The following is a 19,105-nucleotide window of genomic DNA, read 5'->3' as shown; positions in this document are numbered from 1 at the left end:
GAGAGAGCATCACATGACCCCAGATGAAGCCATAGGAACTGTGTCCCATTTTCCCCTAGATGGCACTGTTTCACTTCAAGCAATGAAGCATTTAAACAAGACCAAGTTAAGACAAGGACATCCACAGCACATTTAACCTATGTTTAAACACTTCACGGTAGTAGGACGTAGATACAGGTTCAAGTGAAACAGAAAATGTATTTAAAACTAGCTTTGATTTTAGCATCAGGATTTTATTGAATCATGAATTGCTAAGATATCATTGGTTGATACAGTAATTCAGGAGCAAGTTATTCCGACTGAATGGATAAGCTGTGTTTTTCAGACCGTGACGCCGTCAGGGTTTAGGGTCGGTATGAAGCTGGAGGCCATCGATAAGAAGAATCCCTCGTTCATCTGTGTCGCCACGATTACAGACATGGTGGAGAGTCGATTCCTGGTGCACTTTGACAACTGGGATGAAAGTTATGACTACTGGTAAATTCCCATCTTTGAATTCATGTCTTTATGCTATGCTCCTGCTGCGACTTTCCCTGAAAGAGAACAACTGTATTTATCTATGGACAGGACATCATTTTACAAAGACTTTCTATACGTTTTTTTTATTTTTTATCAATACATGCAGTAACTTTGTTAAGCCAAATGCACCAAAACTTGTAAGAAAGTGTTAAGTATGAAAAGTGATTTTTACTCACTAATTCTAAAGCACAACATTATTTCAACCCTGATGGTTTGATGGTCATATCATTGAAATTCTGTTAATATCACTCAGTTTTATTCTTAATTTCACCACATTATCACTACACATTTATAAATATTATTATTATTATAATTATTATAAAATAATTATTTACAATTATATTTCTTACTTGTCTTTAAAAAACTAATCACTAATATAAAGTTCACTTTTGAACTAATATAAGGGTGAACATATACATATACATATTCATGAATAATACAATACTGAAAAAGTATAGAGGAACTCACATCTGTGAACAACATGAAATCATATATTTTTTTAAAGTTATAATTATGGGCTTTTTATGCCTTTATTGTGAGAGGATAGTCGGCGCCGACATGAAATCAATATTTTAATTTGAATCAATGCATCATTTTTTTGTTCTATTTAACTCCTGCAAACATACAAATTGGCTGAAATGCTGATGAAATTGATGAAACTGAACAGGCTTAAATCTATCAAATGACTAAGTTGAGTATCTTGTTCATTATATCAGTCGTAAGTCACGGAGGACACAAATAGGGCAGGTTCTCGTTCTTACGAGTGACCCAGTTATCATTCTGTGCTGAGTGTGTGTCTTTGTATATGTGTGTGTGTAGAGCAGGCAGAATGCTTTTAACTGCTCATCAATTACTCAGGAGGAGGAGGATAGAGGCACACACTCTGTGTCTTCAGCTCAGATCACACAATCACATCTGACAGCTCTGTGCACTGAGCCCAAGAAGAGCACATCTTGTCCAGCCGTTATGGTCTGAGTGTGCATCTCATCCCCACATTTGTTTCACTTTATTCCAACAAATCATTTCAGGAGATCAGGAGAACTGGTGCCTGTTTCGGCACATAATTCTGTTTTAGCCATCATCTTACCATCAGAAACCGCATCAGATGTTGCTGGTCACGAGCAATCTGGGGTTGGTCAGCTTGATTCTAGAACTGCTGGAAGGGATTGTTAGATCCAGACTAGTTTTGCTTCAGGACCGAGTAGAGACCCAGCACAGCACTTCAGATATCGATGCTCCGGAAAAAAACTCAGAATGTCCTTAAAATCCAATATTGAAATGTATTAGCATTATCTGCCAGAACAGAACAAAATAGAACATTTTTGAGCATTTGGTTGAATTTTGATGCTTTTGGAAGACATTAAACCACAGGAAATGAAGTAGTTATGATGCCTACAATTAATGACGAGATACATTTTGCTTCTGTTTTAAAAGTAGAATGGGTTTTTGTTGCTATCTTAACTGCACATAATTATTTGGTTATGATTTATCAGAATGGTTTTCCCATCTGTCTGTGACAGTCAAAAAAGATGCGTGCACCATATTTTTTTAAGTTGTGACCCACTAGTGCAGATGAAATGCAAAACTGTGTTAATTTGTGTATTTCATTGTATTTTAATGCATGCATTGTCTGTCCTAAACAAAGTAAGAATTTATTAAAAAAAATTTATGGGGAAAAATGGATTCAGGATTTTTTAAACAGTGCATGAAATGCATTAAAATGCATGTGTGTGTTTCTTCTTTTCTGCAGGTGTGATGCAACAAGTCTTTATATCCATCCGGTTGGCTGGTGTCAAGAGAACGGCAGGACCCTCACCACCCCTCCAGGTGAGGCAACATTTGTTTTAAATGTACACTATTTCCCCCAAAAAACTGATTTAAAAAACACTGCAATAACCTGCTTTAAAAGTTGCCTTTTCCAGTGTTAGAAAGAGAGCTTGATGAAGGAAGGAGAAAAGTTAAGGTCTGCCTGTTGTATTTTTTAAGCTCATTAATTGCGGGTCTCTGATAGCATGCAAGACGACGTTAGGTTGTTGTGCTGGTTTAGATCTTAGCATGTGAAAGCCATTCCAGCTGAAATACAGACCAGTGTCTTCAGAGGGACTTCTGTATGAGGACGTGGACTAGAGGACGACGTGTGTTTATTCTGACCTGACTTCAGACTTCTGCTGGGGATTCAGGAAAGACATATTGTATATAGTTCTTTATTATACCTATAGTTCTCTGCAAGTCAATTGTTGAGTCAGGGTTAATTCACCCTTCCACAAATTAAGGCCTTAACCGGTCTTAAATTGTAGCAGAAAGTCTTAAATTCATAGATTAATGCATTAAATAAAGATATGAAGTCTTGTTTTTTGAGAATTGAGTGAATTTATGCTTTAAACAAGAACAATTATTTGCCAGTGGGCAATAAAAACTTGTTTTCACTTTGAATTAACTTGATTTTGTTAAGCCCACTGGCAAATATTTTTTTTAAATCACCTCATTAATTCACTTCACTTTCAGCTGTTGTGTGTGTGTGTGTAAAATGGATTAAAAAGGAATGTAGATTGGTTGCAAGTTGTATTTTTAAGCTTTGAAGTCTTGCTAAAAATCATTGTGCGCTGCTTGTGTTTCCTTTCATTTATTCCTTCAATTTTCTGTAATTGTTCTTAAAAGGGGCTTTAAAATGTCTTAAACTTACATTCATAAAACGTGCATAAACCCTGTTGTATTTAACATTATTTCTGATTTTATTATGTAATTCCTAATGTTTCATGGGAAGGTACAAGTAGTTAATTCTCTCGTAAAAGATGTCCCTTTCTTTCTTTCTTTCTTTAGATGTTTCATGTTGTCTCTCTATCACCTTAGGTCCACCCAAAATGATCTTATAATACAGCATAAAAACCAGTGAGCTCTGGGAAATATCATGTTTTCATCCGTCCCTCAAACCTCACTCTCCATGTGCTGTAGGATACCCTGATGTGAAGAACTTCTCCTGGGAGAAATACTTGGCAGAGACCAGCTCATTACCAGCTCCTGCTCGAGCCTTCAAAGTGGTGAGTGCATGTGCTTCTTGCCAAGCATCTGCAGCCCCTGTGAGAGACCCGAGGCGCTGAAGACATCTGCCCCTCTCTCTCTCTCTGCAGAAACCTCCTCACAGTTTCCAGCTCAATATGAAGTTAGAGGTGGTCGACAAGAGGAATCCTGCTCTGATCCGAGTGGCCACAGTGGTTCATACGGATGACCATCGACTGCGGGTGAGAAACTATATTTTGCACACATTATGCTGGCTCAGTGTGAATTTCCATGTTGGTCTAGAGGGGTCAGCTGGTTGACCTTGTTTTACATTTTAAAGCCTCACAAATGAAATAAAAGTCTGACAAATCTCATGTTTTGAAATAGAACAGTTTATTGAACATGTAGACAAAATATAAAGAAAAAGTGTGCTTTGTGTTGGTATATCTAGGGTGACCACTTGGTTATTGCTCTTTCAGAATAATGATTTTGCGGGACAATGCAGGGCATGTGTGAGAGAGATAAAGTTATTAGACTATAGAAATAATGATGATGATTGGAAGATAATTAAGGGATAATGCACGGCAATTTTTTTAACAAATTTAATGCACAATGTGGAGGCAAAGAACCACCTGATGCGAAGCGGAGCACATTCAAATTGTTTAATACACAGCTAGTCGTGCATTATCCCACTTATACCATGGTGATTTGCCAGTATTGACGAGTTAAATCTGTTAATGATGTTTGCAGTGCAATATTTGATTGGAAGTGTAAAAATGACGTTTTTTTTTTTTTTTGCCAATTATGGCTCGTTAGCTCTAGCATTCTGCCCACTTCAAATCAGACACAGAGATGAAATAGTGCGGTAAGATCACATTTATTTGAATAAATTAATTATAACATTGATTTGAATCAATTATCGAAAGAGAGAGAGAGAGAGAGGCATGCAAGTTGTGTGTGTGAATTACCTGCGTCTGTTCATCTTTCTCTCTACAAACAGTGAAGCTGTGAGTTTAATTACTTCAAAAACAGCGATTTTACCTCCTCGTTGTTGAGAAATATAACATAGTGGTTCAGTATTAAAACTATTTTATTAACAAAAGTGGCTGGGCAGTGTTAACAACACGTTTCTGTGCTCTTGAATGTTTCTCTGTGTACGAGTGATATGTGTGTGTGTGCGCATCAATGAAAGCAGCTCATTAATATAGAACGGTGATTAAACTGACTTAGATCTACCTGTGCATCATGGTTTTAATGCACACCTTTCAGCCATCAGAATCGAGTATTCAGACAGACCATGGTGTAACGTTTTAAACTGTCTATAAGCTCTGTTACTGGCACTCAATTTGCCCAGGTTCAAGTGATAGACTACTATGTAACTTACTCTACAGGATCTATTCAGTCTACTAAATATAATGAACTGAATAGCAGGCTAGTAGGTAAAATCTCATTTTATAAGTAATGACTAGTTTATGTTCCTTCATTAGACTATGCAAACATCAAATGTGTTTTACCGGATTCAGTGCGTCTTGAACTTGTATTTTTTTGTTGGATCTGCCAGCTTCGATCAGGATGTTCTTATCCAATACGTGTCTAGATGAAGTCCTGACTGCTGTAGCTGCGTTTAAAGACTTTTGATGAGGTCCAAACTGGTTTCTTTGCTCCGTCCAGTCATCATCAGTGGAAAAAAATCCTCTCTATGTATGCGTTGGTTGGTTATTTTCCCGGTCTAGCGAGGACAAATGGATTTTTTAATGGCAATCACATTTTTATTATTGTATTTCTTATTGTCGTAGTGTAATTTCAAGAAAGAAAAAAAAAACATAATCCGGAATGCGGGAGTCTGCTTACATTTTGCAGGATGCGAGACAAAGATCCCAATTTTGGGACCATCCTGCATTTGTACATCAGGCTTTTATGGCTCATATAGTATGGTATGGTGATAATATGGAGCTCCTTTCAAAACACTTTTTGATTTTATTTAGCTTTTTACAGATTGTGTCCTACATAGGGACTGAATATGATCTGCGTCTTGCTCACGTATCCATGAAATCCACTCTGGATCAAAGCATTTCATCACTGATTTCTTGCTCATTGTGTTGTGCAGTTTCCCAAGCATAATTGCTCTAATTGTCAGTGAAGATGCAGTGATGCAGTGCTGATTCAGCTGACGGTGATCCCATGACAGCATCTGATCTCTCAGCCGTCTGTTTGGGAGTTTAGAAGCGATCAGGATGAGTCATCTGTGCTTTTCCCTTCGTGTGGGCTGGAGGGAAGCTCTGCTCCATATAGAAATCTTCTTTTGAACATGGTCTGTCAGTCCTCCGGCTGATAAAGGCTGATAAACGTCTGCTCTTCACACACATGAATGCAATCAAATCTTGCATTGTCTCGCGTGTTTGTGCCAGAGCCGTTCTAATGCAGATTCTTGCAGTTGCAAGTTTTCAGTCGTCACTTCTTTGCTTGAACATTTCAGTTCAACAAATCACGATTCATACCAACATTGCTTTGGATTCGAAGTACTGAAAAACGGCATAAGTGCTGATGAGCATTTCCTGGAAAACAACACTGATAAGTCAGATTTGATTGCATTCAGAAATAATTTCAAATGCTGGTAAATAAAACTTTTACAAAACACTGTAGGCAGGTATTTAGTTCCCCTCACTCCACAACAAATCCTTCAGAATTACTGGCATTCAGAGCAGAACAGGAATGGAAAATAGAAGAATAAAACAAACAAATTATAGCAGCATTCAATATAAACAATATTTATTATAAACCCCAAGCCTAAAAAATTTATTTAAAGTGAAAGTGAAACTACTGCTCTACAACTACATGTTACTGTACCTCTCTCAAATCCAAATGTCTGCACTTTGTGCATATTTTGCATGCTAGATGTTAATTCCGAAACGATCAGAGCAAGACACAGTTTATACTAGAGATTGACAAGGTCATGCATTCACAGCTGTTCACACTGAGTGAGCAACAAAACAACTTGTAGACATTAATTTATATTGAGAGTCGGTTGTTTGAGGCAACAGTAACGATTGTTGGCAATGCATCAAAGTTGAGTCGTGACTGATATGCAGTTGATTAGAAACACCTTATATCAACCAACAGGCCTCATTCCCAGGTGTTGCACGAAGCAAAGTGAAAGAGGATTTCAGTCCGGTCTCGCCATTTTTGAATGCAGTGTGCAACAGGTGGTTAATGGTCCGCGTAACCGTCTGGCTGTAATTGCACATGTGGGATCCAAGATGGCAGCAGAATCCACACACATCATTCACACGGACCGAGAGAATTAACAGATGTCACTGTCTGTCTCACACTCAAGCGGAGAGCTGTCAGATCTGCCTCCTCTCCCGCTCACGCTGTCTGTCTGCTCAGCCGGCATTCGTGATCCTCCACAGAGAGAGCGAGCAGAGGTCCTTCAGTCTCTCTCTTAAACACCCAATCAATACTCTGTTTACACGTGTCGGTCTTGTTCATGTGTCCGAGCCGTATAGTGCACGACCTCCACCTCCAGTGCTGCTCTCTCTCATCACCTCATCATTCACCGGAGCTCAGTGCCATGCACCGGATGGATTTGTCGGATTCCCACTGCGTTTTAAAATCCCCCATCAATATTTCCTGAAGCAGCTGTAATTGACTTGGAGGAAAAAGACCTTTACGTCCAGGTCTTTGATGGTTCTCTGCAACGCCCTCGACTATCCCACAGGACAGAGACAAAAGGGTTTGATTTATTTGGCATGTCTGGATCAAACCTGTTTACAGGGTGTCTGTGGAGTAGTTTATATGATAGTATTTTAAGAAGTCTTAAATCCATGGCTTTTTAAAAATTAGAAGTTGTTAAAAAAACTTGAATTGCGTAGAATTGTTTTCAATTTGTTGTTTGTTTACAATTTGTTGAATTGTATTCACACTGGTGTTTTGCCCTCAGCATTTAGACAGGCTCGTATAACCCCACTACTTAAGAAACTCACCCTTAACCCTTCTCTTTTAGAGAACTACAGACCCCAGATCCCTTCTTCCATTCAGTGCAAAAAAATCAATCCGAGCAGCTGAGTCCTTAGCCATCTTCAGGAATCAGCTAAAAACACATCTCTTCCATCTTTATTTGACCCCCTAACTCTAGCACTCTCTATTCTAATTCTATTCTTTAAAAAAATAACTTTTCCCTTTAAACTTGCACTCTATTCATTTACTGCTTTTCTTTAAAAAAACACTAACTTTTCTAATCTTTTTGTATTCTATCTGTTTTATTTTTATTTATTATACATTAATTAATTAACAAAAGCAAAAAGGCCTCTAACACTAGCTTGCTCTATCCTTTTTCTATTCTATCTGTTTTCTTTTTATTTATTATATAATAAAAAAAAAAACACTTGCTACATGTACTGCATTAAGCTAACTGAGACTTGTTACACACTTAAATGTAAATGTAGAACAAAGCCTAATCATTTTTTTTGGAAAGTCTTAATTTTAAAAAATAAAGCAGAATCAGTAGATCTTCAGCAAAAAAATGTAAAACAAAAAAACAAAAAACTGTAGTGTGATTTAAAGCTAATATCGTTAACTAAAACTTAAACAATTAATAAAATAATAATAAATTAAAAATTAAAATAAAAAAATATATATTTCAGTTAGTTGACAAGGCAGCATTTCTCATTTTTGTTTAAAATTAAGTACTAAAATAATTACAACTGAAAACTAAAACTTAAAAACTTTATGAAGACCTATATAGACCTGGGAAAAAAATGAAAACAAAACATGACTAAAACTTGAAAAGTAAATATGATAATAAACAAAGAAAATATAGTAAAATCTAATTTAAAAGTTTAACAAAAAACTATAATAATATATCAATTGTTAGAGCCATCAATGAATTAAAGCAATTAAGAAGTTTGTAATATGTTTCTTAATATTAAGAGTGATTTTGTTTTTGATATATGCATTTTTTTATGTTATTTATATTGTTTCACGTGACTCTGGTTAGTTTTATACATGCAATACATGCGTAACAATTTGAAGGAAGAAGAAGGGTTTTGTGCTAGCCAGTCGTTTGACCGAGGGAAAAGCTAAAATTCAGGTTTTTGGAACTTAAGTGTAAAATAGTTCAATTTCTTTTATAATGTAACTTGACAAAGAAAACGTAAACTTTTACACTACAAGTTATGGATTCCCGTGTCAAATCCTTTGTGCAATAGCTTTGTGGAAATAGTGAAGAATGGAAAAAGAATCGGTATCATTACATCAGTGATACTAAAATTACACTGGTTGTGAACAAAGCAAAAGGAAAACGAGATAGAGAGATCGCTAAATGGATGTAGTCATGGGTGGAAGCATGCAAACTGGAAGGAGATTGAAAGAGAGTAAGACTGATGAGAAGAATGCAAATGAAACATTTCTTTATCTCAAACTGTCACGCAGTGAATCACAAAAGCCAGTCTGGTCTGGATGGGCGGCACAAAGCCAGTCCACTCAGCCTCCACATAATGACTGTCAGCTGTGCTGTGAACACCACTAAAAACACTGCTCGCCTTTTTAGTCCGTCCCTGTTCCTGCAGTCCGGCTGATTTCCCAGGAACCCGTTTTATCGAAGTCCTGGAGACAGGCTGTCATTTAAGGGCCGTTGCTCTTTTCTTCTCATTGTTGTGATTGCAGCAGCTCTTTTCAAAGAGTTCTGAGAGTCTCAAACACAATATGACCGAATCACCCTGCCAGCCGTCTGATCGCTGCCAACGTTTCTTTAAGATTCCTGTTAAAACGTTAATGTCTCTAGAGATGCGCATTGCAATATGAAGATAATCTTCTCGAGGGACCTTGAAATGCTAGTAGCCAAGCTGTTCCTGCTTTCATCTGAAGTGCCGCGGGGTGTTTTGTACCTTATGTAAGAATAAAATCTCTATTTATCACCACACAACCAGCTCCTCTGGGATTTGTTGTGACGTTCACACAGTGTCACCAGAGAAAGACACTATGACCCTGCAGGAACAATTTCTCCTGGCCTTAGGTGTCTCGATTAAGGGCAGTCTACCTAGAGCAATGGGTTAAGACATGCTTTTTTGGGCTTTAAGTAATGACACAAATACCAGTATATTTACTACCACAGACCTTAGTAAATCACATTGCATTCATTTAAATCAGGAGTGTCAAACATACGGCCCACAAAGGTATCCAATCCGGCCCATGGGATGATTTGAGCAATAATGTAAAATAATAAACAAAACATTATCTTGAAAATTAAATAAAAAGTGTATTCGCAACAATGTTTTATTTTTAACTTAAAGCAGAACAAATTGCTCATTTATTTGCATTGATGTTACGCCTCGGGACACAAGCACACAGCTCAATATGGATCAAGTGGCGCCAAAATCTCCAGCAGCACATAACTGATGATAGCTGTGTTGTAAGGATGCTTGTGTGGGAAGTATCTTGTGATTTTAAAGATGTCTAAAAGAAGAAATTTGACCTGGAATGGCAGATATTTAAGGAGAAATGGAAAGAAATGTATTTGTTCTGTGAGCTGAACCGGTATGTTTAATCACAACGCATGGCTGTAGGAAAGTGTACAATATTAAATGACACTGTGTGATGCACTAGACAGTTTAGGATGGAAAAGTAGGTAAGATAGGGGTGTGCGATATTTGTTGTCCACTATAATATCGTAATTATTGTTTTAATAATGTGCGAGCTGACATTATGCAACTCAGTTTGCAAAAAAAAAACAAGAAAAAACACATCTTGAGAGTCTTTCACTACAGGATAAAGGCTGTTAGAATGAAGTTATAATATAGTTTAATATATGGAGGCAAAAATGCAATGTAAGAGCTCTTGTTTTTATATTTGTATCACGGTATTTAAATAATATCACATGAGTAAGGGTGTTGTTTTCCTGAATATCAGCACGATCACAAGTGAATTGATTTTATGCAACAATTTTATGCAAACAAGCTGTTAGTATTACTGTAAGTGAGTTTTGGTTTAGTCACAGTGTTGTCTGTTTGCGCGGTTTCACCGGAGTAGAACATTTGTGCGTCTCCAGCAACAGTGTGTTTTGTTACTGAATGTTCCTGTGTTTTTGAACAAATCATTTGAGTCAGTGATTCATTGGCCCCATTCATAAAGACAACCGTCACTAGCTTCGTTTCTAAATGAATCAGCCGTTTTGAACAAATCTTTTGAATGAATGAGTCAATGAATCACTCGTTAAGATGTGGACTTGCAGACACCTACTATTGGTTTATTTTTATATTTACTTATACATTGCCGTCTTAACGCAAACAGTGTACTATCTCAAAAACACACTTGGGAAAATATGGTGTAATTATAAAAATATTGAGATTTTTATTTTCAATATTGCACACCTCTAAAATAACTGAGCATCATCTTTGAAGAAATGTTTTCCTAGTTTCCTTGTAAATTATATTGTAGTTTGTTTGGTTAGTATTAATGTAATTGTAACAAAATCAGGGCTTGAAATAAAAAAAAAATTCAATCAGTTCACTCCGAGCAGAATCGATATTTTAACGTTTCTGTTCCTCCGTTCCTCTGTATTATTACCATTCCGAAACCGGTTCGAGTAGAAGAAATACCGGTTAATAACGTTAATTTTTAAAAAACGATTTTCTTTGTCTATAATAATAATAATAAAGTACAGTGTTTTCTTGATCCTAATGATCTTAATCCGCTGCACATAGTCACAGCCAATACAGCATCATCTTTTCTAGATTTTCGCCAAATGTAGGCTACTAAACAAAAGAAAAAATCTATTAACACTTTAAAGACATTAAAGTATTTTTTAAGATATTTAAAAATGTTTGCTGCATTGTTAAAAAAACGCTACTTGTATAAGATTGCGTTTTGAGAGTGAAAAAAGTCTAAGGTCACGTCGCATTTTATTAGCCCTATTACATTCAGAAATAATGTAGGCTTAAATGCCGGTAGGCTTAAGCAAAATGTTTACAAACATTATAAACACAGTTAGTTTCTCTCCACAACAAATCCTCTAAAGTTAAGGCTATGCGTTTAGGCTATAAAAACGTCAATCCAAAAACGAATTAATTTAAGGTGAAACTGATGCCTACCTCTCTCATTTGGCACGAATCCAAATGTTTACATATTCGCGACGTATCTACATGCTAAAATATGATTTATTATAGGCTATAGGCTTTGTACTTTCATCGATGTAAAACATCATCCTTCACATCGGCTATATCAGCACAGTGAGGCGCTGGTCATGCTGAACGCAACAGATTGAACAACGGAGCAGTGTAACTTTTTATTTGTTTCTCAATCCAAAAACGAATTAATTTAAGGTGAAACTGATGCCTACCTCTCTCATTTGGCACGAATCCAAATGTTTACATATTCGCGACGTATCTACATGCTAAAATATGATTTATTATAGGCTATAGGCTTTGTACTTTCATCGATGTAAAACATCATCCTTCACATCGGCTATATCAGCACAGTGAGGCGCTGGTCATGCTGAACGCAACAGATTGAACAACGGAGCAGTGTAACTTTTTATTTGTTTCTTTAACTGTATTTTATTTTGATAATGAACAGGCTGCAATGTCGCAATGTTGTGTGTGTGCGTGAGGCGCCGCCGCGATGGTCATACCAACGCTGGTTGGTTATACAGATATAAGCAAAACATCATTCAAAACTGTCAAGCTTTTGCAAAATAACAAATAGTGCACAAGTGCATAGTGTATAGTGCATCATTTGGGACGCAGCTTTATTGTTTTTTAGCATTGTAAAAGAGAGATCTGCATTGCTCCCTTTTAGATCCATTTTGATGGCTGGACAGAAGAATATGATTTCTGGATCGATGCAGACAGCCCAGATATTCATCCTGCCGGGTGGTGCGCCAAAACCGGACATCCACTGCAGCCGCCCATCAGTGAGTACAGACAGATTTCACACAAACTTCAGCTAAGAGACACGCTCGTGATGGAACGGCTGTTGCAAATGTCACGCAGCAAGACTTGAGGCCTTCGAAGACACTCGGCTTTGATTTTAAGGCAGCATCACATGTATTCTTACGGATAAGATGGGCAATGCACAAAGAAAGTATATTTTATTCAGTACTGCAAATATCAAAGAAATATTTGCATCTACTTAAAATGGACAATTTGTTTTATATACCTATCAATATTGTGCAACATGCTAACATCTGACGCTATTGGAATTCATTGTTCCTCTCATTCACTTTGTGTGACACATGGAGATGATCCTATTTAATATGTTCCAAACAAAACAAGAAACTGACTAAGATTAGATTGTTTTGTGTAATGTGTATAACGCAGAGCAAATGTGTTTTACACAGATGTTTTTGCACTAGGGTTTTTTGTTTTGAGAGAGAGAGACTGTACTGACAATGTTGAGTTAATGACCACTCAAACTGCGTTCTCTATCATCTGTAAATAGACTGCCTCAGACTCTCGAAATGACAGCCATTTTCCTCTTCATTTCATGGAAAATTGTAGCCGGTAGAGAGAGAAGGAATGATGTGGGTATAAAAGAGGGATGGAGCGTCTAATAGTCCTCTCTTCCTCTCATGTCAATATCTTCTATTAGCTCCAGAGGATGCTGGGAAAATGCTGTTGAACAATGAGCTTTTCTCCAGTCAGTCTTGCTATTAATCTTCTTCTCGTTCTCGTTCCCTTCCTCTGTGTCCATGGAAACAGATCGGAGCAATGTTTAGAAATCAGCAACTGGCATCAGGATGTGACCGACTTACTGAGAGAGAGAGAGAGAGAGAAACAAAACGAGTGTGAGAAAAGAGAGAGAAACCAGGGAAAGAGAATATATCCATCAGAGTCTATATGTGATCCTGGAGCACAAAAGCAGTCTTAAGTCGCTGGGGTATATTTGTAGCAATAGCCAACAATACATTGTGGCTGTCCACCAACGTTTACCATCCAACCTGATAGAACTGGAGAGGATCTGCAAGGAGGAATGGCAGAGGATTCCCAAATCCAGGTGTGAAAAACTTGTTGGATCTTTCCCAAAAAGACTCATGGCTGTATTAGATCAAAAGGGTGCTTCTACTAAATACTGAGCATTTTTCAGTTTTTCTTTTTTAATAAATCTGCAAAGATGTCAACAATTCTGTGTTTTTCTGTCAATATGGGGTGCTGTGTGTACATTAATGAGGGAAAAAAATTAACTTAAATGATTTTAGCAAATGGCTGCAATATAACAAAGAGTGAAAAATTTAAGGGGGTCTGAATACTTTCCGTACCCACTGTATATACTCTGAGTCTTATATATTTTCTATATATGAATCTATACCTGAGTCTATATACACTCTCGATATAAATCTATTAATAACTTTTAATTACTCTGTCTTGGTTGTCTCTTTGGTAAACAAGTACACTAACTTCTGATTAAATCTTATTTAAATTTTTCATGATTGCAGAAATGACTCCACAACTGAGACACAACCATAATAATTTGTATAAAAATGGATATGAATCATTTCACAAAATAAATATTGTAAAGGTTTGTATTTTGATCTTTGTTTGGATTGTTATTGTTTTTATAATGGATTTTCATATTTTACTTGAAGATTGAAAGTGTTTGTCAACACATGGAGAGTTCAGATGCAAAAGCCTCTATGTACCGTTTTAGAAGAAAATTTCAGACGGCACATAGAGGCTTTTGCATCTGAACTCTTCAAATGTAAAAAAAAAACAAATGTTATGTGACTTTCATGTAACAAAAAGAACACATTTTAAATCTGTTAATTTGAAGACAGATCAACCCTTGGGACATAAAAGTGTCGAAAGCTGAAAAAAACACCCATATCTGTATATTACATTTGATTTTGTTACATTTTGTCTCGGTGAGGCTCATGTGTGTACTGTGTAATCACTTATCACAAACTCCATGTGTAAGCTGATATTGTGGTTTCCCGAGTGAGGATGATGTGATGTGTTTCTGTGTGTTTTCTTCACAGCTCCTCAGGACATGTTTGAGACGTCTGAGCAGGGCAGCTGTCCCACGCCAGGCTGTAAGGGAGTGGGTCACATCAAAGGAGCCCGCTACTCTGGACACCACAGGTCAGTGTGAATCTGTGTGTATGTTTATTTGTTTGACATCAGAGTTTGGTTAATCTCGATAATTTGAACACTGAGGGTGCCTAAAAAGAGGGCAGCGGACCACTGCTTCATGATACAGTTCATGCAAACCCCAGTATAGTTTGTTTCTGATGTGAACTTAATCGTACTAAATTAACCCCTATTGCTGAAGTATGAATTGGTCAAACTGTGCATTTCTCAACTCACTTTCAGTTTAGATCTCATTTCCCGTTGCCTTCAGCAGAAATTGACATACTGCATTAAATTTGTACATGTGCCATTCTCTGTTGCACTTCGGAAACAAAAACAAAAGCGAGGCAAGAAAGCTACAGTATCCATGCATTTCTCCGTCTTCTGCATAGTCGGTACCAAGCAACAGAGATAAAAAGCTGTTTATCAAATATGGCAAACGTAAGCTCAAATGTGCTTGTGTGACATTGGTTCTCGTGTGTCAAATAAGCATGTGATGCTAATAGGCTGACTCTGCATGGTCTGTGTGTCTGTGTGAATGAATGGCGCGGTTTCATCTGATACACAAACTCAGCCACACGTGATGCTCACTGTGTTTTTCAGCGTCTGCATCTCAATATATGAGAGATGAACACACATGAACTTCATCTACAGAGCTGCTCTGAGAGTCACAAGCTTTTTACAATTTACTTTGAGAAAACTAAGACACACTGAAACTGAAAGATCTTCAGGGCAGCCTGTCTAAAAGTCTGGTTTAACTTGAACAAATTATGACAGAAATGTATTATGATTGTATGCTAAAATGTAATTCTCAAATAATAATAATGATAATTCTTATTGTTATTTTAAATATATTAAATATAAGTATTAATTGTTATACAGTACTGTTGTGCAGCATATTATTTGACAAAAAAATATTAATATAATTGGCCATATCGCCCGGCCTACCCTGAATATCATCTTCAGCATATCCTAGCTCAGTCTAACCTGACTAATGATCACTGGTCTTTCTGCTCGAACACTGCGGCTCAGATCAGCTCTCAGAGCAGCGATCAGCCTGAGGAAAGGTGTTGCATGTCTGTTCTCTGATGTTTCTATTTTTACAGTCAGTCTGAGAAAAATAACCCAGAGGGCAAGAAACCCATACTGATCAAAGCTCATATGGAAAATATCACTTTACAGAATCAAACATGCTTCATATTTGTGATAACTTCTAAGCGAGGGATTCCCAATCTGTTTTGCCAGCTGAACCCCTTAGACAATATATTTACTTTAATTTCCAACTTAAATTTTAAGTTATTATTTCAATGATTTAACAACACATGCACACGTGTCACTTAATGATCACGTCACATGCAAATAGATAAAATATTTAAAAGAAATAATAAATATAAAAATTATATATACTTTTATTTTGACTTTATAGATGTATTTTGTGTTATTAAATTACTGGTGTTTTAAGAACTCTATCGAATAATGATGAGTGTAATTTACAATAATAACAATAATAATAATAATAATAATAATACAATAAAACAACAGCACCAATAACAATTATTATTATTATTATTTTAAATATAAATTTAAGACAGAATGTATTTAAAAGAAATAATAAATATAAAAATTATATATACTTTTATTTTGACTTTATAGATGTATTTAAATTACTGAAATTACTGGTGTTTTAAGAACTCTATCGAATAATGATGAGTGTAATTTACAATAATAACAATAATAATAATAATAATAATACAATAAAACAACAGCACCAATAACAATTATTATTATTATTATTTTAACTATAAATTTAAGACAGAATGCATATTGCTGTAAATTACAATTGTATTGTAAAATAAAAAATGAAAATTGATAATTATAATAATAGTTTTCTAAACATTACACAACATTGTAACATTAGTTACAATACTAATATTGTCTTAAATTCTTTCTAAACATTTATACAGTCAAGCTTTTGTTTTGGCAGAATACTAATGAATTGCTGAAGCTATTAAAAAAAGTGTATGCATTGTTGCAAATTATGTGACTGTGAAAATAAAGTACATTCCCAAATGTTAAACTCACAGCACATGCAAAATGGATTTTTATTTTTTTGTAAATCAAGTTGATAAAAACACCAGATCATCACACAGTGCTGCGCTTCACTCTAAGACGAGGTGCAGAAGACTGTAAAGTTATTTGATTGAATCAGCTGTAATCGCGATTATCACACAGACCCATTTATTTTAATTTGACTCTTGATATAATTCATTATTAACTTTTCATCAGGAAACACTACCCATCTGAGCAATACTCAGAATAAATGATAGCTAGTACATGCATCATTTAATGCCAAGACTTTATGCATTTAAGACTTTCTGCTCCAATTTAAGACCTTTATAGGCCTTAATTTGTGAAAGTATGAATTAAGACTTTAAGACCCGTGACTAGATACAAAGCACAGCTACTGAACTGCAATGACAGATGAAATGTTTTTAAATTGATCAGTGTTTCCTGGTGTTTCAGTGCCGTGGGTTGCCCGTATTCTGACATCAACCTGAATAAGGACTCGGTTCTGCCGGATCGCTTGAGCGGAGAGATGCCGGGAAGCGGAGTGGGTCGGCCATGCAGAGCAGAACCAAGCGCAGAGATTTCAGCTGACGCTAATGAGTGAGTGTTCGTTTCTCTGATGGGTTCTGCTGAAATATTTAAAGAGCTCTAATGATGGAAAACCCCTTAAATAATAGTTGGATGTACAGTACTGGGTGTCACGCAACTCCCGCTCCAGCAAACCCAAACTGCAGAACTGACTGGGAAAGATTAATGATTATCACGCCACAACCATGACTGTGATGCTGAGAGCAATCTTTTCACACTGAGGGACGCATATGCAATTATTACAAAAGCTGCACACATTCATCGATGCTCAAGAAGGCAGTGCAATGCATGAAGACCTTGCAATGCATGAAGGGTGTAAACTTTTGAACTGGAAGATCCATGTGAATTGATTTTACTTTATGGCTTCTGAAGGACAGTAGTAACTAAAAAACAAACAAACAAACAAAAGATATTTCATATTTGTATAAATTCTGCAAGATGTTTATAAACTGGGAATACTATGCAAATTTATGGTACACTATGCAAATTTATGCACCTAACTGTATATGATCGCCCACATTAGCACATCTACATGTGTTCAGTGTTCAGTAACTTGCTGGAGACACGATTAAAGAGTAAAGAGTTTAGCCAATCATTACAGAGTTCATTTACATAGTTTTAAAGGTACAGTAGCAGAAACAAGCTGTTCCCTTTCAAGGGAACTTCGAACTGCGTCCTCTAGGGGTCGCTATGGGGAACGCCTCGTCGTGACCCGTGTCTGAAGCATACATTGAGAAAACACCAACAGTTTTCAATGTATGCTTCAGACACGGGTCACGACGAGGCGTTCCCCATAGCGACCCCTAGAGGACGCAGTGTCTCGTTCCCTACTCAGGGAACCATGGTTACATAAGTAACCTGAGACGTTTCATTATAACTCTACAGCAGACAAGAGTGGCATTTTGCGAAGCATTAAAACTAAATGACTGCCGTTATTATTAATGAAGCTGTCTTTACTCTCGAGCTGTGCCTTTAGTTGACAGGCACCCTGTTTAAATAATTTCTTAATTATTACCTCAGAGTCAGCTCATGATGTTTCTGGCCTAGTAATTTGAAAGATTGAATGTTGATAACCATGTCAGAGATGCAATCAGAGATTTCAGTCTGAGTGTCACTTAAAGGACTTTTAAAATCTGATCAGATTTGAAAACACCAGGTATCATACACTTGGTGACTTTGTAAATGGTAACAGAGAAAAAACTGGGCATCATGCACTAAATGACTGAATATCACACACTACCTGGTCTTGTGTTGCCAGATCTTTGACTGAGAGCATATGGTTTGGTCTCTATAGCTGCTTCAGCTGGCCAATACAGCCACATAGGTGAGACAAGGTCATCTGAATGGGATGCACAGCAACCAATAACAGTTTGTTTTGCTCATTGACATGTTTATACAATAACAGAGTGGTGTGCAACCATACTGTGCATCATTCATTCAAGGTCGGCTTGAAAGTTAAAGCAAGTTATGGTGCAACAATCTGCATTAGAAACACCTAAGAAAATAGTTGGTGATGTCTGTAAAGTTTGTTCTCAGAATCTTAATCTATCCAAAATTAATAGGCATTGAATATTTCAATGGTCTGCTATTCCAGCCAGTTATTCCTGATACATGTCTGTTTGGTGCATGTTTCTCCTCATTTTTTAGTGCTCAAAAGCAATTCAGGTGATCCGAATATATTACTAAACCTGTCAGTAGTGGTGTCAGTGTCTGTACATTTATATTTCTGTTATATTTTTGTTTCTCATATCTTGTAGGCAAACGTGCGAAAATACATTCAGCCAAGTGCATCAAACAAAACTCTATAAATTTCAAAATTTCTAATCTACACACACACACACACACATATATATATATATATATATATATATATA

General features: G+C 36.5%; 1 protein-coding gene across 1 annotated transcript in view; it reads left to right on the top strand.

Moving 5' to 3' along the window:
- The window catches only part of LOC107740526 (lethal(3)malignant brain tumor-like protein 3), a 62,510-nt gene that overhangs the window by 25,357 nt on the left and 18,048 nt on the right, over window positions 1–19,105 (top strand). Inside the window, exons 11-16 of the mRNA XM_016552976.1 lie at window positions 2,270–2,346; window positions 3,472–3,557; window positions 3,648–3,758; window positions 12,310–12,424; window positions 14,486–14,588; window positions 17,100–17,243. Of these exons, the coding sequence (XP_016408462.1) occupies window positions 2,270–2,346; window positions 3,472–3,557; window positions 3,648–3,758; window positions 12,310–12,424; window positions 14,486–14,588; window positions 17,100–17,243 (636 nt within the window). The remainder of the gene's footprint in view (window positions 1–2,269; window positions 2,347–3,471; window positions 3,558–3,647; window positions 3,759–12,309; window positions 12,425–14,485; window positions 14,589–17,099; window positions 17,244–19,105) is intronic.

This window comes from Sinocyclocheilus rhinocerous, unplaced genomic scaffold, assembly GCF_001515625.1.
Source record: "Sinocyclocheilus rhinocerous isolate Xijiao unplaced genomic scaffold, SAMN03320098_v1.1 scaffold1246, whole genome shotgun sequence".
Lineage (NCBI taxonomy): Eukaryota > Metazoa > Chordata > Actinopteri > Cypriniformes > Cyprinidae > Sinocyclocheilus > Sinocyclocheilus rhinocerous.
This window is presented reverse-complemented; position numbering and strand designations above follow the sequence as displayed.